At 30.7% G+C, this 19,164-nt stretch overlaps 1 protein-coding gene across 6 annotated transcripts in view; it reads right to left on the bottom strand.

The window, feature by feature from the left end:
* The window catches only part of LOC106678192 (atrial natriuretic peptide receptor 1), a 1,188,520-nt gene that overhangs the window by 137,449 nt on the left and 1,031,907 nt on the right, over positions 1-19,164 (bottom strand). For all 6 annotated transcript variants that reach the window (XM_067048967.1, XM_067048969.1, XM_067048970.1 and 3 more), the window contains one exon: positions 997-1,162. In XM_067048967.1, coding sequence (XP_066905068.1) covers positions 997-1,162 — 166 coding nt within the window. The remainder of the gene's footprint in view (positions 1-996; positions 1,163-19,164) is intronic.

Genomic DNA, 19,164 nt, shown 5'->3' with positions numbered 1-19,164 from the left:
ATAAGAAATATCATTAACTCAGGAAATGTTTGACCACTGAGATCATAAAATTTATAAATTATACCACAGATCATGTAATGGAAAATTAATATTAATATTGTTTAATAATCATCCAGGCCTCAAAAGAAATAATCGCTATAAAGTTGATCGACTTACTGAATTCAAACCCTAAAAGTACACAGATTTTATGTATTTTTGTTTACAGTTTACTATGGCTTTGTGGTCCCTATGAGAACTTAATTGGACTAGAAAGAAAGCAAGATCGGTTCTTCGTAGTTTCTAGTCGTCCTCCTTTTACGGATTGAATATGGAAACTCCGATTTCGAATACTTTTGTCGAAAAAATGAAAAATTGACAGCTTCATATTCCTAAAGTTTCTTCTAAAACTACTCAGAACTTTAAGTAGATATGTTCCAAGAATTTATTAGGCGGTGTCAATGAAAACAACAATCATACAGTGAAATGGATGGAGTGTCTGTTCTCTAAGGAAAATAAATCTATGGACTTACAGCCAGGGCACGCACGAAGAATATATTAACTAATTATTAGACTTATTTTTAATTATTAGAATTATCAATTTCATTAGCCCACACCATTCCATATTTAAAATCTAAAGCAGCCCTTCGTTCGACTAATGATTCAGGTGTTTAAACTTATAACAAAAGATTTCAATTTTTTAAAGTTAAAAATGTATAAATCAATTATCTTCTGTTGTATGCACAATTGTGAACTGTTCCAATATCAATATAATATGGATTAAAACAATATATATAATAATAACTTCGCAGTATAGGATTCAAGAAATCCAATCTTTTTTCCCTCGAAATTGCATAATTCGTAGACATAATTATGAAAATTAATTATAAATAAATATAGTCTAAATTCGCTAATTTTCATTAATTGTTAATTTTAATTTTGACTATAGGCAAATTTAATGCCATTAAGAGTGACAAAAAAAAACAGCATTTATTTTATGTAATGATTATGACAGCTTACTTGTTCAACTTTCTGATGGTTGTCTTAAGCGAGTTGAAATCAGGCCTGTCTGCAGGGTCCTCCGCCCAGCATCTTTTCATCAGCGCCGATACCTCTTCATCGCAGCAGAGCTCCGTCGTTGAGGGTCGCAGGCATTTCCCTCCGCTCCTCACACCCTCCACGATCTCTGAAATTAAAAGTATATTCATTAGATCGTTGAGTAAAAAAGATAATAATACTAAACAGAAAGTAAACTAATATTTTCAATTCAAAACAAGTATCTTTGAAAAAGAACAAATAAGTGTAAAAATAAAGGACTAGTTACGGCTTACATTAAATATAATTGACTTGTCTTGTACAGAATATTGGTGATTACTTGATTTTTTTTTTAATATAAGATATCACACGTTGCAATTCTTGCAAGATTTGGGTTACCAAATCCATCTGCATCAACCCTATTCATCTCAGCTCTCCCCAACTGTCTTCCACTTTTTCTACTAGTGGAAGCCAGTGAAGGTCAAGGAAATCAGAGCAACTTTTTACGAAAAGAAAATATTCACATTCAGGGTATTTTTTAAAACATTAATGACCATCAAGACATGTTACTGAATCCTATATGGACAACAGGGTGATATTGAAAAGATATTATGTTGTTCTTTTTTTTCCAGGGATCCAAACAATGGGTATTGCTTTTAGTGGAAATAATTTGACTAACAATGCTCTGATCAAGTATAGCATGTTTTCAAAATCATGAATTTCCATGATTTTTGGATCGAAATAATATTTGTCCTTGTAATATTCTATTAAAACCTTTCGATAAGGAAATCTAACCCAAATAGACGAGTATAAGAACAAACCATCGATTAATATAAAATTAAATAATTGATAATAAATTATATGCAATGAATATTGTAAATAATAAAATAGAACAGGTCCTTTATTGCTTGCAAGGTGAAAGGCAATGTAAGGTATAAACCTTACCTCTCAGCTTTTATCCTAAAGAGCTTCATCAATCAACGCCTGCTGTGAAATCTGCCGATCTGAGAGAACCATTAACTTTGCTTTACCTCCTTGAACCTAATGTACCAAACACACAAATTTCAACCCAAAACACATTGGAGGCATTGTACTCCACATCATGAGAAAGCATTTACTACAAGACGAAATCCTAGGATTGTCCCATGCTCATGAACTTTTACACATATTTGTCATGTTTTCAATTTTCCTATTGCAGTCATGTCATCTATATAAACATAGTTAAAAATTTCTTTACATTACATTATTTAATTTATTGTTTTTGACTTACTAAATAATGTAGTTTAAAGCAATTTTGAACTATGTTTATATAGATGACATCATTTTAATAGAGAAAATTTCAGTATGACAAAAGTTTCCCGAAACGTTGCAAAATGAAAAATATAGAATAGATTATATCCATCTTGGAAGTTTTTTCACCTCAACAATTTTGAAATTGTTGCTTAAATTATTTTTAATTAAATTAATGGTTGATACCACCAATGGTTGGTCCCTTCCCATGATTTTCAAGTGTAAATTGTATAAGTTTTTATTTAAAGTGTAAACATACAACACGTTTACTTATTGTATTTATTACTTGTACAGTTCTAAATAACATTAAATAAATTAATTTAAAAAAATTATTCCTAAATCCTAAGCCGTAATTTAAAGCTTGACGACTAGAAATTATATGTATTTTGAAAGTATAAAAACATTAGAGCATATTAAAAAACAAAAAACTTTATTATCAAAGTTATATTCATTTCTTGTTCATTTTACGATATGAATATCATTACATAATAATACAATAATGTTTAAATAAACGATTAAACATACATAATAGACGAAATAAATTTTAAACTAAACCAACATTGTGTTATAAAAAAGTGAAATAGATAATTTAAAGTGACTACATATGGCTAGCCATGAGAGGAAACCCTAAGAGAAGAGCAAATAAACAGAGGCCGAACTAAGCGATAAAAGAGGAGAGAAGAGAGGCGATGTTAATTATCAGAGGCCATTATATAAAATGGAGGGATCCATTTCCCGCTGATCAGTGCCAATATCCTTGCAAATAATTCAGGCCCTCCCTGAAAATACCTTCTACCTCCGTGCCCTGGTTCGAATTTCCTATAACTCCTCCTTGATCCATTTTTATACCTATTATCAGGCTATCAGCGGGGAGGGATCTGTTGTTCTCCAATAAAAAAAGGAAAAAGGAGATTTTTTTTTCCTCTCTGAAAGAAGAAGATAATAAATTATTGTAATTCAATTCTTTCTTGAACGATAAAAAGTTTCAGATGCTGATGAAATTAATTAGTGACATATTATTTGTTGATTGATTTTTTCTGCGTGTTCCAATTGTAATGATGAAATATGAACATAAGTTACACTCTCTATTGGTCTAAACAACAATGTTTATTTTATTATCAATTTACACAATTTAGATCCTTTTTTTTCTCAACTTTTATTATTTAAAATTCTCCAACGTTTCGGCTACCATTCTCAAGGATACAACTTTCAAAATTGATGTCGTTGCTTTTTTAAAAACTCAAAATTGCAGGCTAATTGACATTTTCACATATGAACCTATTTTTAAAAAATTGATATCCTATATTTAAAACTTTTTTACAAAACACTTTCCCTCTTTTATTTATCTTGTAAATATTCATTTACCTTGTAAATATAAATGAAAGAGGGAAAGTGTTTTGTAAAAAACTTTTAAATCTAGGATATCAATTTAAAAAAAAAAAAGAAGTTTATATGCGACAAGGGCAGTTAGCCTGCAATTTTGGAATTTTAAAAAAGCAATGACATCAATTTTGAAGGTTGTATCCTTGAGAATGGCCTGAGGGCCGAAACGTTGGAGAATTTAAGGAATAAAAGTTGAGTGAAAAAAAGAATCAAAATTGTGAAAATTAATAAAAAACTAAACTACTCTCAAACAATCATATATAAAAAAAATTAAACAATGTTTGTTCTCGAACAAATAGAAAAACATATTACACAGTTATGAAAAACAATATTGGGTTTATTTTATGCCAAGGCAATCCAAGGTATCCTTCATACCCAGCTATGCATATAGCATACTTCCTGTATGTACGTAATAAATACTACAATTAAAATCTTTTCAGGAGGCTACGAAAAAAAAATTCTTTTATTTTAGCCTAACAAAACACACAAATAATTAATTATTCAATCTATATATATAGTGATAGGTTTCAATTATTTTACATTTGTTTTTGCCACTACAACAAAAATACGACGGAAATAATAATGTTGATAATAATTTTGGCAGTGGCAAACCCAGTTCAGTCTATTCACTAACGCCACCATTGAGGTTAACATTAACAATCTTGCCATCACATCACTTCCCAACCATCACAGATTATTTGAATAAATAGGTGAGTAGATCTAATATCACAAATGATATGTTATAATAAATACCATGTATGTATAAATATATTTCCATTTTATTTATTTCAATATGATACCTTATTCCTTATTGATTTTATTTATTATTTACGTATTGTTAATTATTATTTTAATTTTTAAAAAATCAATGCTGTATAAACCATGAAGGGTTAGGGGTGCAGTACTTTGTATGGAAGTATCGTTACATTAGACCTACTATCCATACACTAAAATACAAAATAAATATTTTCCTTTAATTTTTGCTTTCTTTTTTACTTTAAACAAGCAGTGTTATGAAAAAAAACATTATATAACTTCATTTCTGTATATTTTATAGAAAAGTGTTACCTTACTGATTGATTGTTTTTACTTAATTTCAAAATGAAAGTTAGGATCACTTTATGTTCTATACCTGTTTTACGAGATATAAACAACAAGTATGACGATATGCTCGGGCTAAAATATTCACTACGTCAGACAAAAGTCTCTTTCCTAACTTAGTTTTTCTGACAAACATTTAACCTAGAAAGAATTAAAATTTTTACTTAGTGCATACAAAAAATAAAATAAAAAAATAGAATAACCTAGAATTCATTTTGATTTCGCAATCTTGAATTTAAAGTGATTTTCAAGCAGGTCTTTGTTTATTATTGTTTAGTTTGTTGACAAATCGTCTTCTTGCAGAGTGTCAAATGTTCAAAACTTTGAGAATTTTTTTTTAATAATTAGAAACTATTAGTTTCCTTACGTGACAGTAAGATTTTGCGATCGAGCACGGTTAAGATATTTGTAAAAATATCAGACCAGTTTGTAAAAGATGATGTAGAGGATTCGGAAAAGTTAGTGTAGGAGTTATGGAGTACTGGAGTTGTGTCCCAAGTGAGAATTGCCGGAACGCCTACTGATTATAACGGGACAAGTTTAAGTGGTGTGTCATGTCTGTATATGATGGATAACAGCGGCACAATGACTGACCCTTGAAATATAATGTTTTAGCCTAATATTAAATATACAGTATCCCCCACTAAATTAATACTATTTCAGACCTTTCTATTGCTTAGTATTAAAGTTAATAAGTGGAAGAGTAGGTCTAAATATTAATAGAATAAAAATTCAATCCATGCTTATTGTTGGGGCGAGGGGTGTTTCGTATGTGAAAACCGACCTCTTCCCCAGAGGGAAATGTACGCTGGTTCGAGATAAAATAAAACAAAAAAAATTAACGGAGGACCTGAAATAAATATCACATAAAAAAAAAAAAAAATTGAGAAAATGAAATAATAAAAAAAAAATAACTTTCCAAGTGATACAAAAATTTAATTAATTAAAATATAAACAAAAAAAATGAACTGTTATGTTGTTACAAAAAATAAGATAGTGAATCGTGGAGTAAAAAGGATAAACATATTTTGATACATATATAAACAAAAAAAATCTATTTACACTAGAAATAATAAGTTAATTAAGCAAAAAAGAAAATATGAAACTCGAAGGAAGGACATAAAAGTTATTCACAGATGGGCGTGGCGTCGATATGCGCATATCATAACATCACAAGTCTAGAGTTGGTTGACCAGGATGACCGCTGGCGAGCTGGTGAGAGAGAGGTTACCGGGCAACCCGACGACTCCAAAAAACTGTAGACTGAACAGTGGTGACTGCCGGTGAGTGGGTGAAAAGGTTCCAATAGCTCCAACAAACAAGAGTCCAAACAATGGCGGTGGAGCGTCCGTGAAGCAGTGCGTCTCTCGTCTTACGCCGTGCCAAAGCCAACTAACATCGCTCCAGTGCTATCTAAATCTTCACTGCCAACTGCCTCATCCGCGATTATACAGGAACTGGTGCCACTGCCTTCGGTATTGCTCCGCACGTGTTACACCTCCGCAATTTATTTATAAACGTAGAACCTCCTTATATACCTTATTTTTATTTACAAAATTAAAATTACTTATAGTTAAAAAAAAAATGAATAAACATAAACTTACAACTAACAAAATTAAAAATCACTTGGAAAGTTGTCAAAACAAAATTAACCTAAATAGAAACCAAAGATTTTGGGCTTTAACACTTATCTTATGATACATAGTAAAAAAAAATTTCTTTTTTACTCCATATAAAATCAGAACTTTAGCTTGATTACTAAAGAAGAGGTGAGTATTTCAAGTAACCGAAAGTTTCGAAAGGAAAAGCAGATGAGCTCAACGAAAGTTGGACTAATTCAAAACGAAAGGGCTTTAATCTTCTCCTCTTACTCTGCCAAGCACTAATGGACTTGTGGTCGTAGGATTCAAAATCAAATAACATAAATTGTTCTGGCGTTAGTAAAGATCATGTACTCAATAAATCAATAAAATGATCTATGTTTTTTCAAAGTTAGGATCACGAATTTATCAGTAAATCACTAGTAAAAATATTTCCTTATTCGAAATACTGTAATTTATTCAAAAACAACAAAGATGAACTGCCCAACTTCACAGCATAGTTATTCAAATCTAATCAGACAATTTCTTTTAATCTTACAACATAAAGGCATAACATGTAAACAATATATAATAATAGTATATGACTTTTTAATTACCTATTTTTTGTTTAATCTTTTTCATTATTTTTTCCCCTCTTTCTATACTTTATTATATATTTTTTGTTGATATCTATCTTTTTGTTTTTTTCATATTTTCTCTTTCAATCCATTGTAACTTTCCTCATTTTTTCCCCTCTTTGAAATAGATAAATACATAAAATACAAAATACAACTAATATTCATTTTAAATAAATAAGAATATAAACTCTTAATATATATATCATATAATTGATAAAAGTAGTGATAGATATATATGTATACATAAAAAAAATAACAAATAGATATAAAAAAGTAACAAATACATGTAAAAATAAATATTACAAATATGTATTATTATAATTAATTTTAAGATATAAGTGGCAACAAGATTTTCAGTCCAGGAACAATATTACGAACACTGAATATCTTCCAACATATAAAAACTGTAATCCATTTTTTTTCGAAAATTATAAATAGAATAATACTTTCAAATTTCATTCATTATCGCTGAACCTTAAAAATATTTTTAGCAGCATTTAACTGTTTTTCGCAATCATGGTAAAAACGGTGGAGTTACGAAAATTGAAATTCATTTATCAGAAAACCAGATCAACAAGCCCGAAATCAATAGGGCGTCAGTCAATCATTAGTTAAAACTGTTTAAATAGTAAGAAATAATTAACTGTTACGGACAGTGATCGTGTAATGTAGCAGTTACCAAGCCTGTTTCAGCAAGGGAGTTTTGTAAGGATTACAATATTTCGTAGCACCCTTGTTAAGCTAAATAAAGAAATTTCGGCACAATTGTCATTAGATTGGTTGAATATGTAGGAAAAGAAGAAAAAATAGTGCAAAGTAAATGCTGTAATGCACAATATATTTGATAGTTTAATTTAATTATTTCTTTCCTGTCGAATGGATCCGCTACTTTGAACTACATTTGGACCAACAAATTAATTGGAATCCTCACACAAGACTGAAAAGAATGGGAACTGCACATCGATTCCGACTATTACAGCAATTCTAGGAAAACGGTCTCAGCTTACAAATCAATTACAAAAGACTGATCTACATGACTACAATAAGGCTTTGCCTAGACAAACGGAGTTGAGCTTTAGAGCTCCACTAAACCTTCGAATTCCTCTCTTATCCAATCCTTACAATCATAAATCCTTTGTAAAACCCTCAATACTCATTACTTTGTCTCAAATAAAATCATCCACAAAGATCTTAATGTTCCATATACAACCGATCTAGCCCCAACCAGATATAAATTCCCAAACTATCCAAACCCACTAGTTTTTAATGTGCCCCTTTTCATTCCTGACAATACTCCGATGCGCCTAAAAAGAAGATGGCCTGGAGAAGACCTTATAATCAAGAAATGTTAGAGTGCTACCAATAGGTAGTTTCTCTACATACCTGTATCATACCATTACGATTATACATCTAATTTACTAGATGTATTTTTATTTGAATACAGTTTGCTTGCAGCATACATTTGGAGCACCCACTTTGATGCTATAAACTGGTGTAATCGACTATGTAGGCAAACATCAGCTACTAGACTTTTAAGAAGACATGGGATTAGAATCGAATACTTTTATTTCATCTTAATGAGTAATAAGCTTCTCACATTACTAGCTGGACGTGGCCTGCTCCAGTGTCAGTGGATTAAGATTTTTTTATCCATAACTTATGAGAACGTATATCAATATAGTCAATCCGCTAACCATATTTAAATAGTTAAAACCTATTGCCTATGGCTTTGATATGCTATGGCTTTGGTTGCATATGGCGTTGATGACCGGTAGGTTTTACGCCTTAATTTCTGAATAAACAAACAAACCTATGGCTTTTAAAGTATGGCATATTTTTACTGTAACTACACATCTTGAAGGTGAAAATTAAATTTATCAGGTAAAGATTTAAAATTAAATCTTAAGGTGAAATAAATTGAAAATTATAAATTGTACTTAAAAGGTTACTTTAGGAGCTCCTTATTATGAGATGTATAGCTTTTTATTTAAATCTTTAAATTTTATAAAGACAGTTCATTTCAAGCTTTTAATTTCAAAGAAAACCAATATAGCAGTTAAATGATTTTTTTTTTTACAAGCTTGTTAAATAGAAAAAGATGTTTAAGCATTCGTAAACAATAAACTATCAAGGCTCTCGAGTTGATTGGCCCAGTGAGGTTTTGATCAGTTCCAGGTAGATAAAGATCACTTCCAGAGGGCATTGTTAGGATAGCCAAAGGGGGTCCTCAAAGCAGGCCCGGTGCCCCCAGTGGAGATTAAAGTGCTGCAGGCTCTAGCGTAATTAAGATGAGTGTTCTAGGAGTGAGCTGCTTGTAGAGGAATTGGGCAGAGAAGTTAGCACACAAGAATAATGTAAAGTTCAACCATGTTGTAGAAGAAGAGCTTGAAGGGTGTCTGTAAGATTAATTTTAAAACGTATGTACTGACAGTACACGATATTTAAAATTGGAATACTTCTGTAGTTCAGGAAGAATCTGATAAAATAAATGACCCCTTCAAATGTTTTTAACAAAAAAAAAATCACTATGCCACAATTTAAAATTCCTTTACTCAAATAATTTTTATTTTTGCCTAAGTTGGTTATCACACGCATAAAAAATAAGAACTATTCTATTCCTTTTGTTCTACTATAAAGGATATATTTTACCTCCATAAAATAGATCCATAAGTAGTAAATAAAAATATAAAAAAGGTCGTTTTTTTCACTCCGACCCCGTAGGTAAAGCACTATAAAAATTCATATTGGATCTACAATCGATTGTTTGATTCAATTCTGATTTAGTCAGTTATTACATTAGGATTCTATTAAAAAGTATGCTTTATTATTTTTTGTAGTCAATAAGAATAAATAAAATAAAAACTGTAGGTCGAAACGTTTTCCTTCACTCCCTTAAAAAATATGTTAAATATTGATAAAAGGGGGGGGGGATGAGATGGCTGGATGGCTGGAGAGGAATGGGACGATAGTGGGTAGACCTTTGGATTTTCCTAGATTACTAGTCAGACCCTTAGTCGCTTGCGTCGATTCTGCTGATACAGTCATTGTGAGGGAAACTGCGCTATTACCAAAAGACTCCCTTATTTCACACCCAAAAAGCAGGAAAGTTCTGAAGTGATTTTTCGCTCGACACTTATTTTTCAATTGGAAATGCTAAAGGTATTTGCTTCTAGGCTCTTTTTTATGTTTAAATAAATTAAAATCTCACTCCTTCATTTTTTTCAGAATGTTCCAAAAGGAGGGAGTAAATTACCCTATTCGTAATATATTATTAAACTGTTTAAAGTTTTATAAGATAATTTTTATTTTAAAAATATGTTTCTTCACCTCTCATTAGCATGTTTTAACCTCTTTCAAGAATATCCACCTGTCAGTTTCTCAATTTTTTCATATATATATCTATATATTAACCATAATTAAAGGTACTCTCGCGCAACAACTGCATGAAAAGTGAAGGTACTATGCTACAAAGTATGAATATTGCTCTAAAATTGATCATGGGAGATGGTAATTTAGACAAGCTTATATGCAACCGCTAGTATTCCTTGCAGTTGAATGTACCCAGTTTATAAAGGCTGGGTAATCGATCCACAGTGGATTTAAAGGAGTAAATAATCATCTTAATCCATGCATGTGCATAAGTATGTATGTTTCCTCTGATGATTCTAACGGCATTATAACAATAAAAAAAAAGAAGAAAAGTTTAAGTTTTTTTATAACCTCTTATTATGATAACCATATAACTAATTTTTCCCGTTTTTTTTTTACGATTTCAAAGACATTAACATATTTATTTCTATTCACAGTTTGTGTCAGATGAATAAGGAAAAATGGAAATAAGAATTACTATTTATTTACGCGTTCGGATAGACATACTTTATGTTTTTAAGATAAAACAATTCTACATAAAAAAACAACAAAAAATGTATCTGTATGTTTAAATTCAAATAATAATGAAATATGACATCATACCATTGGATGATATATAGGGGAAAAAGATGGGAAGGGTTTGGGAATAGAAGCTGAGTATGGTCCTACGTGTTTTGAATAGCCGAGCTGATGGTAGTACTGAGTAGGTTTTAGATGTACATTGATTATCAGAAGATGGGTAAACGATACTTCGGGGAAATGGGATATGAAACTGGGATTGGAAATGGAATTAGAAATTAAAACCATGGAGATGGCGGGATTTCTGTGATACTGAGGAATTTAAAATTTAATAACAACACTTAGATGGCATATTAAAAAAAAAAAATTAAAAAATCAAATATTAAATTAAAAAAAAATCATATATTATGATATATGGAACGATGTAATAATAATAATTTTTATAATGAGATATTTTATCTATATTTTTTTAATATAGATGTTAGCTAGAAATTTAGTTACCTGGACTAAGACAATTGAACACCCAGAACTTTCCAAGTGTGTGAAAAAAAGTTAATAAAGTTTTTTCTATGAAAACTAGCTAAAATAACTTTATACACATGATTGAATTTTTTAAAGTTTGATGAGCAGTATTTTTGCGTGGTCCAATTTCGATTATTTTATTAAATTTAATTGCCTTTCAAATAACATCATTCCTCAATACTTTACGATTTAATCCATCTTCACAATAGACTGAGAGATGACCTTACGACATCTAATAGGACGCCATCATGAGATAAAACAAGATGATGAGATCCAGTATCGAGATTCATCGCTGAGCTACTTGTCCCCGTTGCGTTTAATACAAAAAAAAAATCGGCTAGATAGTTTAAACACAATAATTTTTTTTTATGAAATTCAATCTCCTAAATTTTTTTCTATACTTCCTATAAAAGAATTTAAGTTTATTGGCTTCTTTCAGAAATTTAAACATATTATTAATATATTAAAAACCTTGTGGTTTAATAAGCCTAGTTTTTATTTAAAAAATGAAGTATACGTAGTCCTCAGCCTATCCAAGATTGTATTAAAATTCTTTTGAGAAAGTATTAAATTTTACAATATCTTTTCACTGCAATAATTTATGCAAAACTAAAGCATTAAATTAGTTTCCCAAAATATTCCTTTTTAATTTTGCCATTAGGCACTATTTATTTATGCCATTTATTTTGGTAGAAAAGTAAAAAAAAAAAAACTTCTATACTATTTATTTTCTAAAACAAGAGTGGCAACACGAAAAAAATGGCTGGAATATTTTTATCTTAATAAAAGGCAATATTTTTTTATGTTATCAACCAACGAGTCGATATGGTGGTATTGGCTTGTCAACTACATTGAATAAGTTGATTAACCGGAAAGTGGACACTCCAAATAAAAATTGACACCAGGACTAACGAACGTAGTCTTTTGACAAAGCAGTTAACAGCTTTTTATGGGGAAAAAATAATAAATTATATTTTTTGAGTGGAACTTGAATATGATTTTTAAACATATTTTAATTACCTTAAACCATATTTTGGTCCCTTTTTAAGTAGTAGTGATTTCATATGTTTACTTAAAATCATTTCTAAGATAAATAATCTACTTAGCTTGAATAAATTACATGTATTTGAAATTGTTGTGCTACAGAAATTCTAATTTAATATTTCTTATTTGGAGATAAGGAGCACCAAAAATAACAGACAAATGAAAATAATAAAATAAATGGTAATAATAATGATGATGAATAATAAGAAGTGGGAGTTTGGGGGAGGAAAAGGTAAATGAGGGAATAAAGAGAGAGGTTAAAGGGTAGTGTTTTTTAAACTTTATTTATTGATAGATATTACAATCTGTCACACTGTTGTGGGCAATGATCACATTCATAATAAAATAAAATAAAATAAGATTGAAAAAGAAATGGAAAAGAAAAAAAGTAAATAAAAATAAATAAAATCTTTCCTAAAATATATACAGAAGGTTAAAGAAAATAAACAAAATAAAATTAGTGTATGAAAAAATAAATAAATAAAATAATGATAAAAATAAAGGAATCTCTAGTCAAATTTACACTCCTGTATAATATTTACACAATCGACCTGTGGATCCCTGAGGCCATCCTATTCCCCACGTGTGAGGGGTAGAGCAGAGCTCATACGATCCCAGCGCATCCGTCTTGCCGCATCACGGGTACCAACAAGACTGACGGGGGAGGTTATCGAAGAAAGTAATAATTTGATTGTGACGTCGTTCGTAATATGACGATTAATAATATTTCACACATTTAGTATTCGTAATCCATTCTTAACATGTAACGTCGAAATTTGTTTTTCTCACAAAACTGTATTGTATTAGGTCCAGTAACAATTTTATTAATTGAAAAAAAAATTCTTACTTTCTACTTCTACACGATCAAAACATAGACCAAAATTACCGCAAGAACTAAATAATTTATGGAATGCCAAATATAATTTAAATAATTAAACCAATAATAATATTATTTACGTTGCACAGGTTGTTTGAAATATCAATAGAGACATGCTATTAAATGACGATATAAACATACAAAGTATTCAGTGACAGAAGGAACTGACATATTGTTTTGAGATGCATTTACCGTAGAGGAAGATAAGACAAAAGGTATATATTGCTAAAATGTTTAGTCCCTTGAAAGATGCCAGACCCAGGTGTGTATCGATGTGACCCTTGGGATCAGCTGGTCTGCCTCCGACACCCTTCTTCCCTTCTCACCTTTTGGATAACAAGGCGGAGGAATCCGGTCACTTAAAATAAAAATCAGAGAAATTAATGTTCGGGTTCAAGAAAATTATATTTGACTGTAAATCAATATAATTATAAATATTTAAAAGCTAATTAGAAACTAAAGTTCGTGAAATCTTCAGATACATTAAGTTCTTATTTATAATACACAAAAAATAGATTTTTTTTTCTTCCAGCCTGCCTTATTTAGCCACAAAATGCCTAACTGAATAAGATAACTAGAATGCAGGTATAAGGGAGGTAACCACCTACGGGCACTTAGTCATCATTTAAAATCCAATCCGTGTATCACACTAGGTATAAGATTTAGTACTTATCCTCATCCATTTCAGACATCAGGTAATATCATACGTTTTTGAATTCGATCTATACAGTTGATAGCTATGTCAACAATTCGTCATGAAATATTTAGTATGAAGTGTGAATTTATTATTGAATATAGTAGTTGAATTCGTGAATATAGAGCAATGATAATTTTTAATTATTGACGTAGGATTTAATTTAATTTAAAGGGATGTAACACAAATATTAAGTTTTCTATAAATGACCTCAGTTTACAGTTGTCGAATACGGAATTTCCAAATCCAACTACATCCAAACGACACTTGGCTGCCAAGAGTAACGGAATACATTTCACGGAGGCGCATCAAATTCTTTAATTGCTTTTAGCATTGCCCTAACCCTGTCATCCTGACATTTATAACAAAAAAAGCCTAAAATGTTGTAAACAGAAGTAACAAGTCAGGACAACTAATTTACTACTGACAACAAGGCAACTAGAGAGCCCTGTTATCAGCCAGCAGACACAGTACCGTTGCAGAAAACACAATAGTGCATTCCAATCTAAGTCTGCCATATTCCCTTTTCTCAGACCCTTCAGAAAATGCATTTCAGATGCAATAAAAGAGATTGATTTTACCAATTCTAACGGATGTGTATATGATATATATTTTTGTGGACCTTGAGAATCAGTCAATAAGAAAAATACATTTTGGCTAAATTTAATTTTATTTGGCCAAATTTAACTGATTTATGTTAATAGTTATTCATAAAAATGTGTAATCTGAGCCGCAATATAGTTGTGTTATTGAAAGATTCTCAAGAGACAACTATAAACAAAAGAGAGGGGGGGGAGAGAGAGAGAGAGAGAGAGAGAGAGAGAGAGAGAGAGAGAGAGAGAGATTATTCCGTCAATAACAAATTGAATTGAGGACCAAAGATTCAATAATTTACTCTTCATCTAATTATGACATGCAATAAAACTCTAAAATGTACTAAATACAAATTAAAATTAATAAATAGAACCACTAATTACAATTGAGTTGTATCTCAGTCTTCTACATAACGAGAAACTGTAATTACAACTAAAACTAACACGCTAAAGTTGGATGATACTGATCAAGAGTGAAATGTAGGTAACTGTGTAAGGTGTTTTTTTATTTTGATTTTCCAAACCAGTATGTTTATTTCTGTTATACGTTTTACATGTATTTATTTTTAATGATGCTAATGGTTTAATAAATAAGACACAATTAAGAACAAAAATAACGCTCTATGTCGCTTAAAAATACATAAATACATATTCGACAGTCCAGAAAAATCTACACATACACATGTACAGATAAATATATAATTATTTTAGGCTACATTTACTTCTTATAAATGTAAAGGAGGCTAAGAAAAGCATTGAGGTGAGGGAGGCCTTAGCTATATCTCATATCCCCATGTTGCGAGGGGGCGAGGTGTGACGTAAGTAAGAGAGGCGTGAAATATCTGGCCCTTAGTGAAATCTCGGTGGCTGGGACCCCAACTATCGATAATCATCCATCTCTTCGATTTATCGTCTAATCTGCCCTTTATACGAGCTCCATATTCATTGTCGGAACGGGTGATTTATAAGGGCCGGTGCACTTAATATTAATTAATCAAACATTAATAGATTGATTGATCAATAGGTTGTGTAAAGAATGCGTTCATTACAGATGATTTTTTTTGCTAAATTTTCTGTGTGAAATACAGATAATTGCAAAATATATAAAACTTACTTTTTTTTTTTGTAATTGAAAAAACTTTTATATCTGCACAATAGGTGATATTAATGATTGTACAAATGCAAAAAATAACATAAAATAAAAATAAATTCAACAGCGATATACACCATTGTAACATACATGCAATACTTTTTAAACATTTAATTTATAAGAATTCTTATATCATAGGTGTCACTACAACACAGAGAGACAGACACTCAATATGTAAGCAATGCTATGGATTTAATCTGATTCTCACTAATGATGTATTACTTGCATTGTTTTAATATTTTAATTTCCATACTACACGGTGAAATTATATAATTGATAGATGACAAATCGGAGTAAAAAATGCATGTTAAAATATATTATTTTTAAGGTATATTATTAATAACTATAAATTAACTTTAATATTGTTTAAAAAAATACGGTTATAAACTAGCTTTCACATAATATTATTAATGATGTATATAAATTGCAGAAAAAATGTAGTGTGATTCTGGTGATAAGACCACGAAACGTCAAAAATATAAGTTTATATCATATAATTTGTAATTTAGTAAACAATAAGAAGTAAACTAAGGTACGGCACGGAATTGTGGGGATATTTATAACGACATAAAACTATATCATAATTTAAAAAGTAAAAGAGTAAAGTAATAATAAATCAGACTAAAATAAAGGGAAGAAATAATAAGAAATACAAAATTGCATGCACCCAATTTTTATACTCGGCCTGCGTACTGAGGACTCCTCTAAAGACATATTTTATAAATTATACCTATTTGTATATAATTTTTTTCCTAACAATTCAAGATTTGTTTTACTAATGAACTAAGTGGGAATTATTTATTTTTAGAAGCTTTATCCCTAAACAGAAACACGAAAGAAATAATTCAGAGAATCACTAATTTTATTTCAGTTGCTAATTACATAAATTTCAATCGGTTGTTCTGTTGTTTATATTTAAAAGGAAATTTTGATAATATTATAGTTAATCATTTCCTACTATGAGTTTAATATTTAGTATTTCATTGTTGTAAATTTAACAATATTTTACCTAACGTTAAATGAAAATATTAAATAAATTCATCCATATCTACAATATATAAATTCAATCCTAACCCACACATCTTTTTTTATATTTACTTAGCACCATCCCAAAAAGCTAAAAGACAAGGATCTCTTCATTTTCCAGCACAACTCTTTGTATTGGTACGGAAAAGCCACAGAAGACAAAGAGTCCTAATTCCGTTAGAAATTTAGACATGAGTGGAGAATCTAGCCACAGCTAGAACTTTAATCGTAAATTTATTTTATAATGTATTTCTTAGCTCTACCCATTTAAACGTTTTAGGACTTGAGTGATTGATGGAACTGGATGATGAATCAGAGGATTTGGATGATTAAAACGATTTAGCTTAAATTTTGAAGACATGGTATCGAGTGTTTTTGGAAACGTGATAAGGATTTCTATCTAATATGGTGTTACGGTTGCCAAGGTGAAATAAAAACACTGGCTAGATCTGAGTAGACAAGGGGTGTTACGGTTGTCATGGTGAAAACAAAACACGAGCGATATGTTTAAGAGGAGTGGGTTTTGTTTTTGTGAAGGCGACAGTTTGATTTTGGGAACACATATGTTCAGACGAGTAGGTTTTGGTTTTTTGAAGGTGAGAGTTTGATTTTGGAACACGCATGTTCAGACGAGTGGGTTTTGGTTTTGGGAAGGTGACAGTTTGATTTTGGAACACGTATGTTCAAAGCGAGTGGGTTTTGGTTTTGTAAAGGTAACAGTTTCATTTTGGAACACGTTACGATTGTTTAATGTGAAGTGGTAATAGTTTAAAGGCCCTCTGTCTTTACTGTTTGAACTGAAATATCACCATATGAGAAATGTTGTCATATATGTTTTGTTTTTTTCAAAATTATGGTGTCTTACTTCAATAGACGGTCATTAACACTAGAAGTGGAGATATAGTGGAGTGCGTAGCAACGAATCTTCAGCACGTCCTGGATAGGAGAGTTGCGGCATTACATCTCTATAATTCTGGAGTGGTGACAGTGACGGGAAAGGAAATATCGGACAACCTTATGTTCGGCTTGGAGTGCACCCAAGGATTACGTGGGGTTTGAACTACATTTTATTTTGTTTTTATTTTATATTCACTTTTTTACTGTTTTGGATAATAATGTAAATATAGTTATTAAGGTTAATCATTTAAGTTAAGGTTAAGTCAACCTATACGTTTTAATTGTTTTATTAATTGATAAGAATTCTTTTTTTTTTCCTTTTTTCATTCTCTGTATATATATATATATATATATATATATATTTCTTATTATTGTTAAACTTTTATACATATAGTTCTGCAGTTCTTTCTCTGCTTTCAACTTGTTAATTTACTCATTTTTTTTTGTTGTTGTTGCACGGAATATTACGATAATTCAACAGGTGGGTAGGTAACACCCCTAGGTTTTCTGTTATCTACATGTAATGGTATTCGCCAGTGGTCATAATTCAACAAGTGTTTATATAGTGGTATATTTTAGCTATATTGTGGGCATTATGCTTCGGGGTTTTCGTTATTTCCAAGGAAAAAAATAACGTGGCGCCTAAGGAGTAATTTATTCTTTATTGTTTTGTCCTTTTTTACCTTTGGCGATTATATTTATTTTTTTATTTTCCTTTAACTCACCCCCTTCTCCGGTTAGGCAAGTTCTCGAGCGTAGGCAACTATAAACGATAAGCGTATAACTAAGGAAAAGTCAAAGTTGCGGTTATAAGTTCTATCGAATATATTCAGAGTTTTGAGTTGAAGAGACATATTTGAACTTCGAATATTTTACTGGCTCCCACAGTTCAAGTCCGAAGCTCTGAGAACAGCCTTATAAATTATAAGCGTGCTGGCTGAAGTTTCTGTTAACGTTCTTGTCTTTATGTCCATTGTGTAGTTTCTAATCGAGTCTTCTTTGAAGAAAACAGTCAACATATTGCATTAGCAGATTTGGGTAATAGGATGTACAGAACACTTATGTAAAGGTAATTTGTTTGGATTGGGAGTTGATTCATTAGAATTTAGTTATAAATTAATCCTTTTCATCACAAGTCATTAGATGACAGAACAAGAGACTAAGAGCCTCCTAGGTGATATTGTCGCGACGATGACGACGCTGGGCCTGACCGGAAGCGATAGGGCACACGGAGAATTGTTTTAAGCCGCTTTATTTGCCTTTTAGAGGGGGCCCATTGTCCGAGTATATAATTCCCTTGTTTAGGAAGCAATAGCCAGGCCTCACAAACTGGTTTAATTATCGCTTAGGCGACCTACTTACGAGCGGTTATTGCTGTTTTAATAAAAGTTTAATACTCCACTTCAATGCCCTCTCTCGTCGTATAATTTTTACTGCTTGTATTGTTTTACACGGCCTTCGTTTAGTATA

Source organism: Halyomorpha halys, unplaced genomic scaffold (genome assembly GCF_000696795.3).
Source record: "Halyomorpha halys isolate HHAL.00 unplaced genomic scaffold, Hhal_1.1 Scaffold128.1, whole genome shotgun sequence".
Taxonomy (NCBI): Eukaryota; Metazoa; Arthropoda; class Insecta; order Hemiptera; family Pentatomidae; genus Halyomorpha; species Halyomorpha halys.
This window is presented reverse-complemented; position numbering and strand designations above follow the sequence as displayed.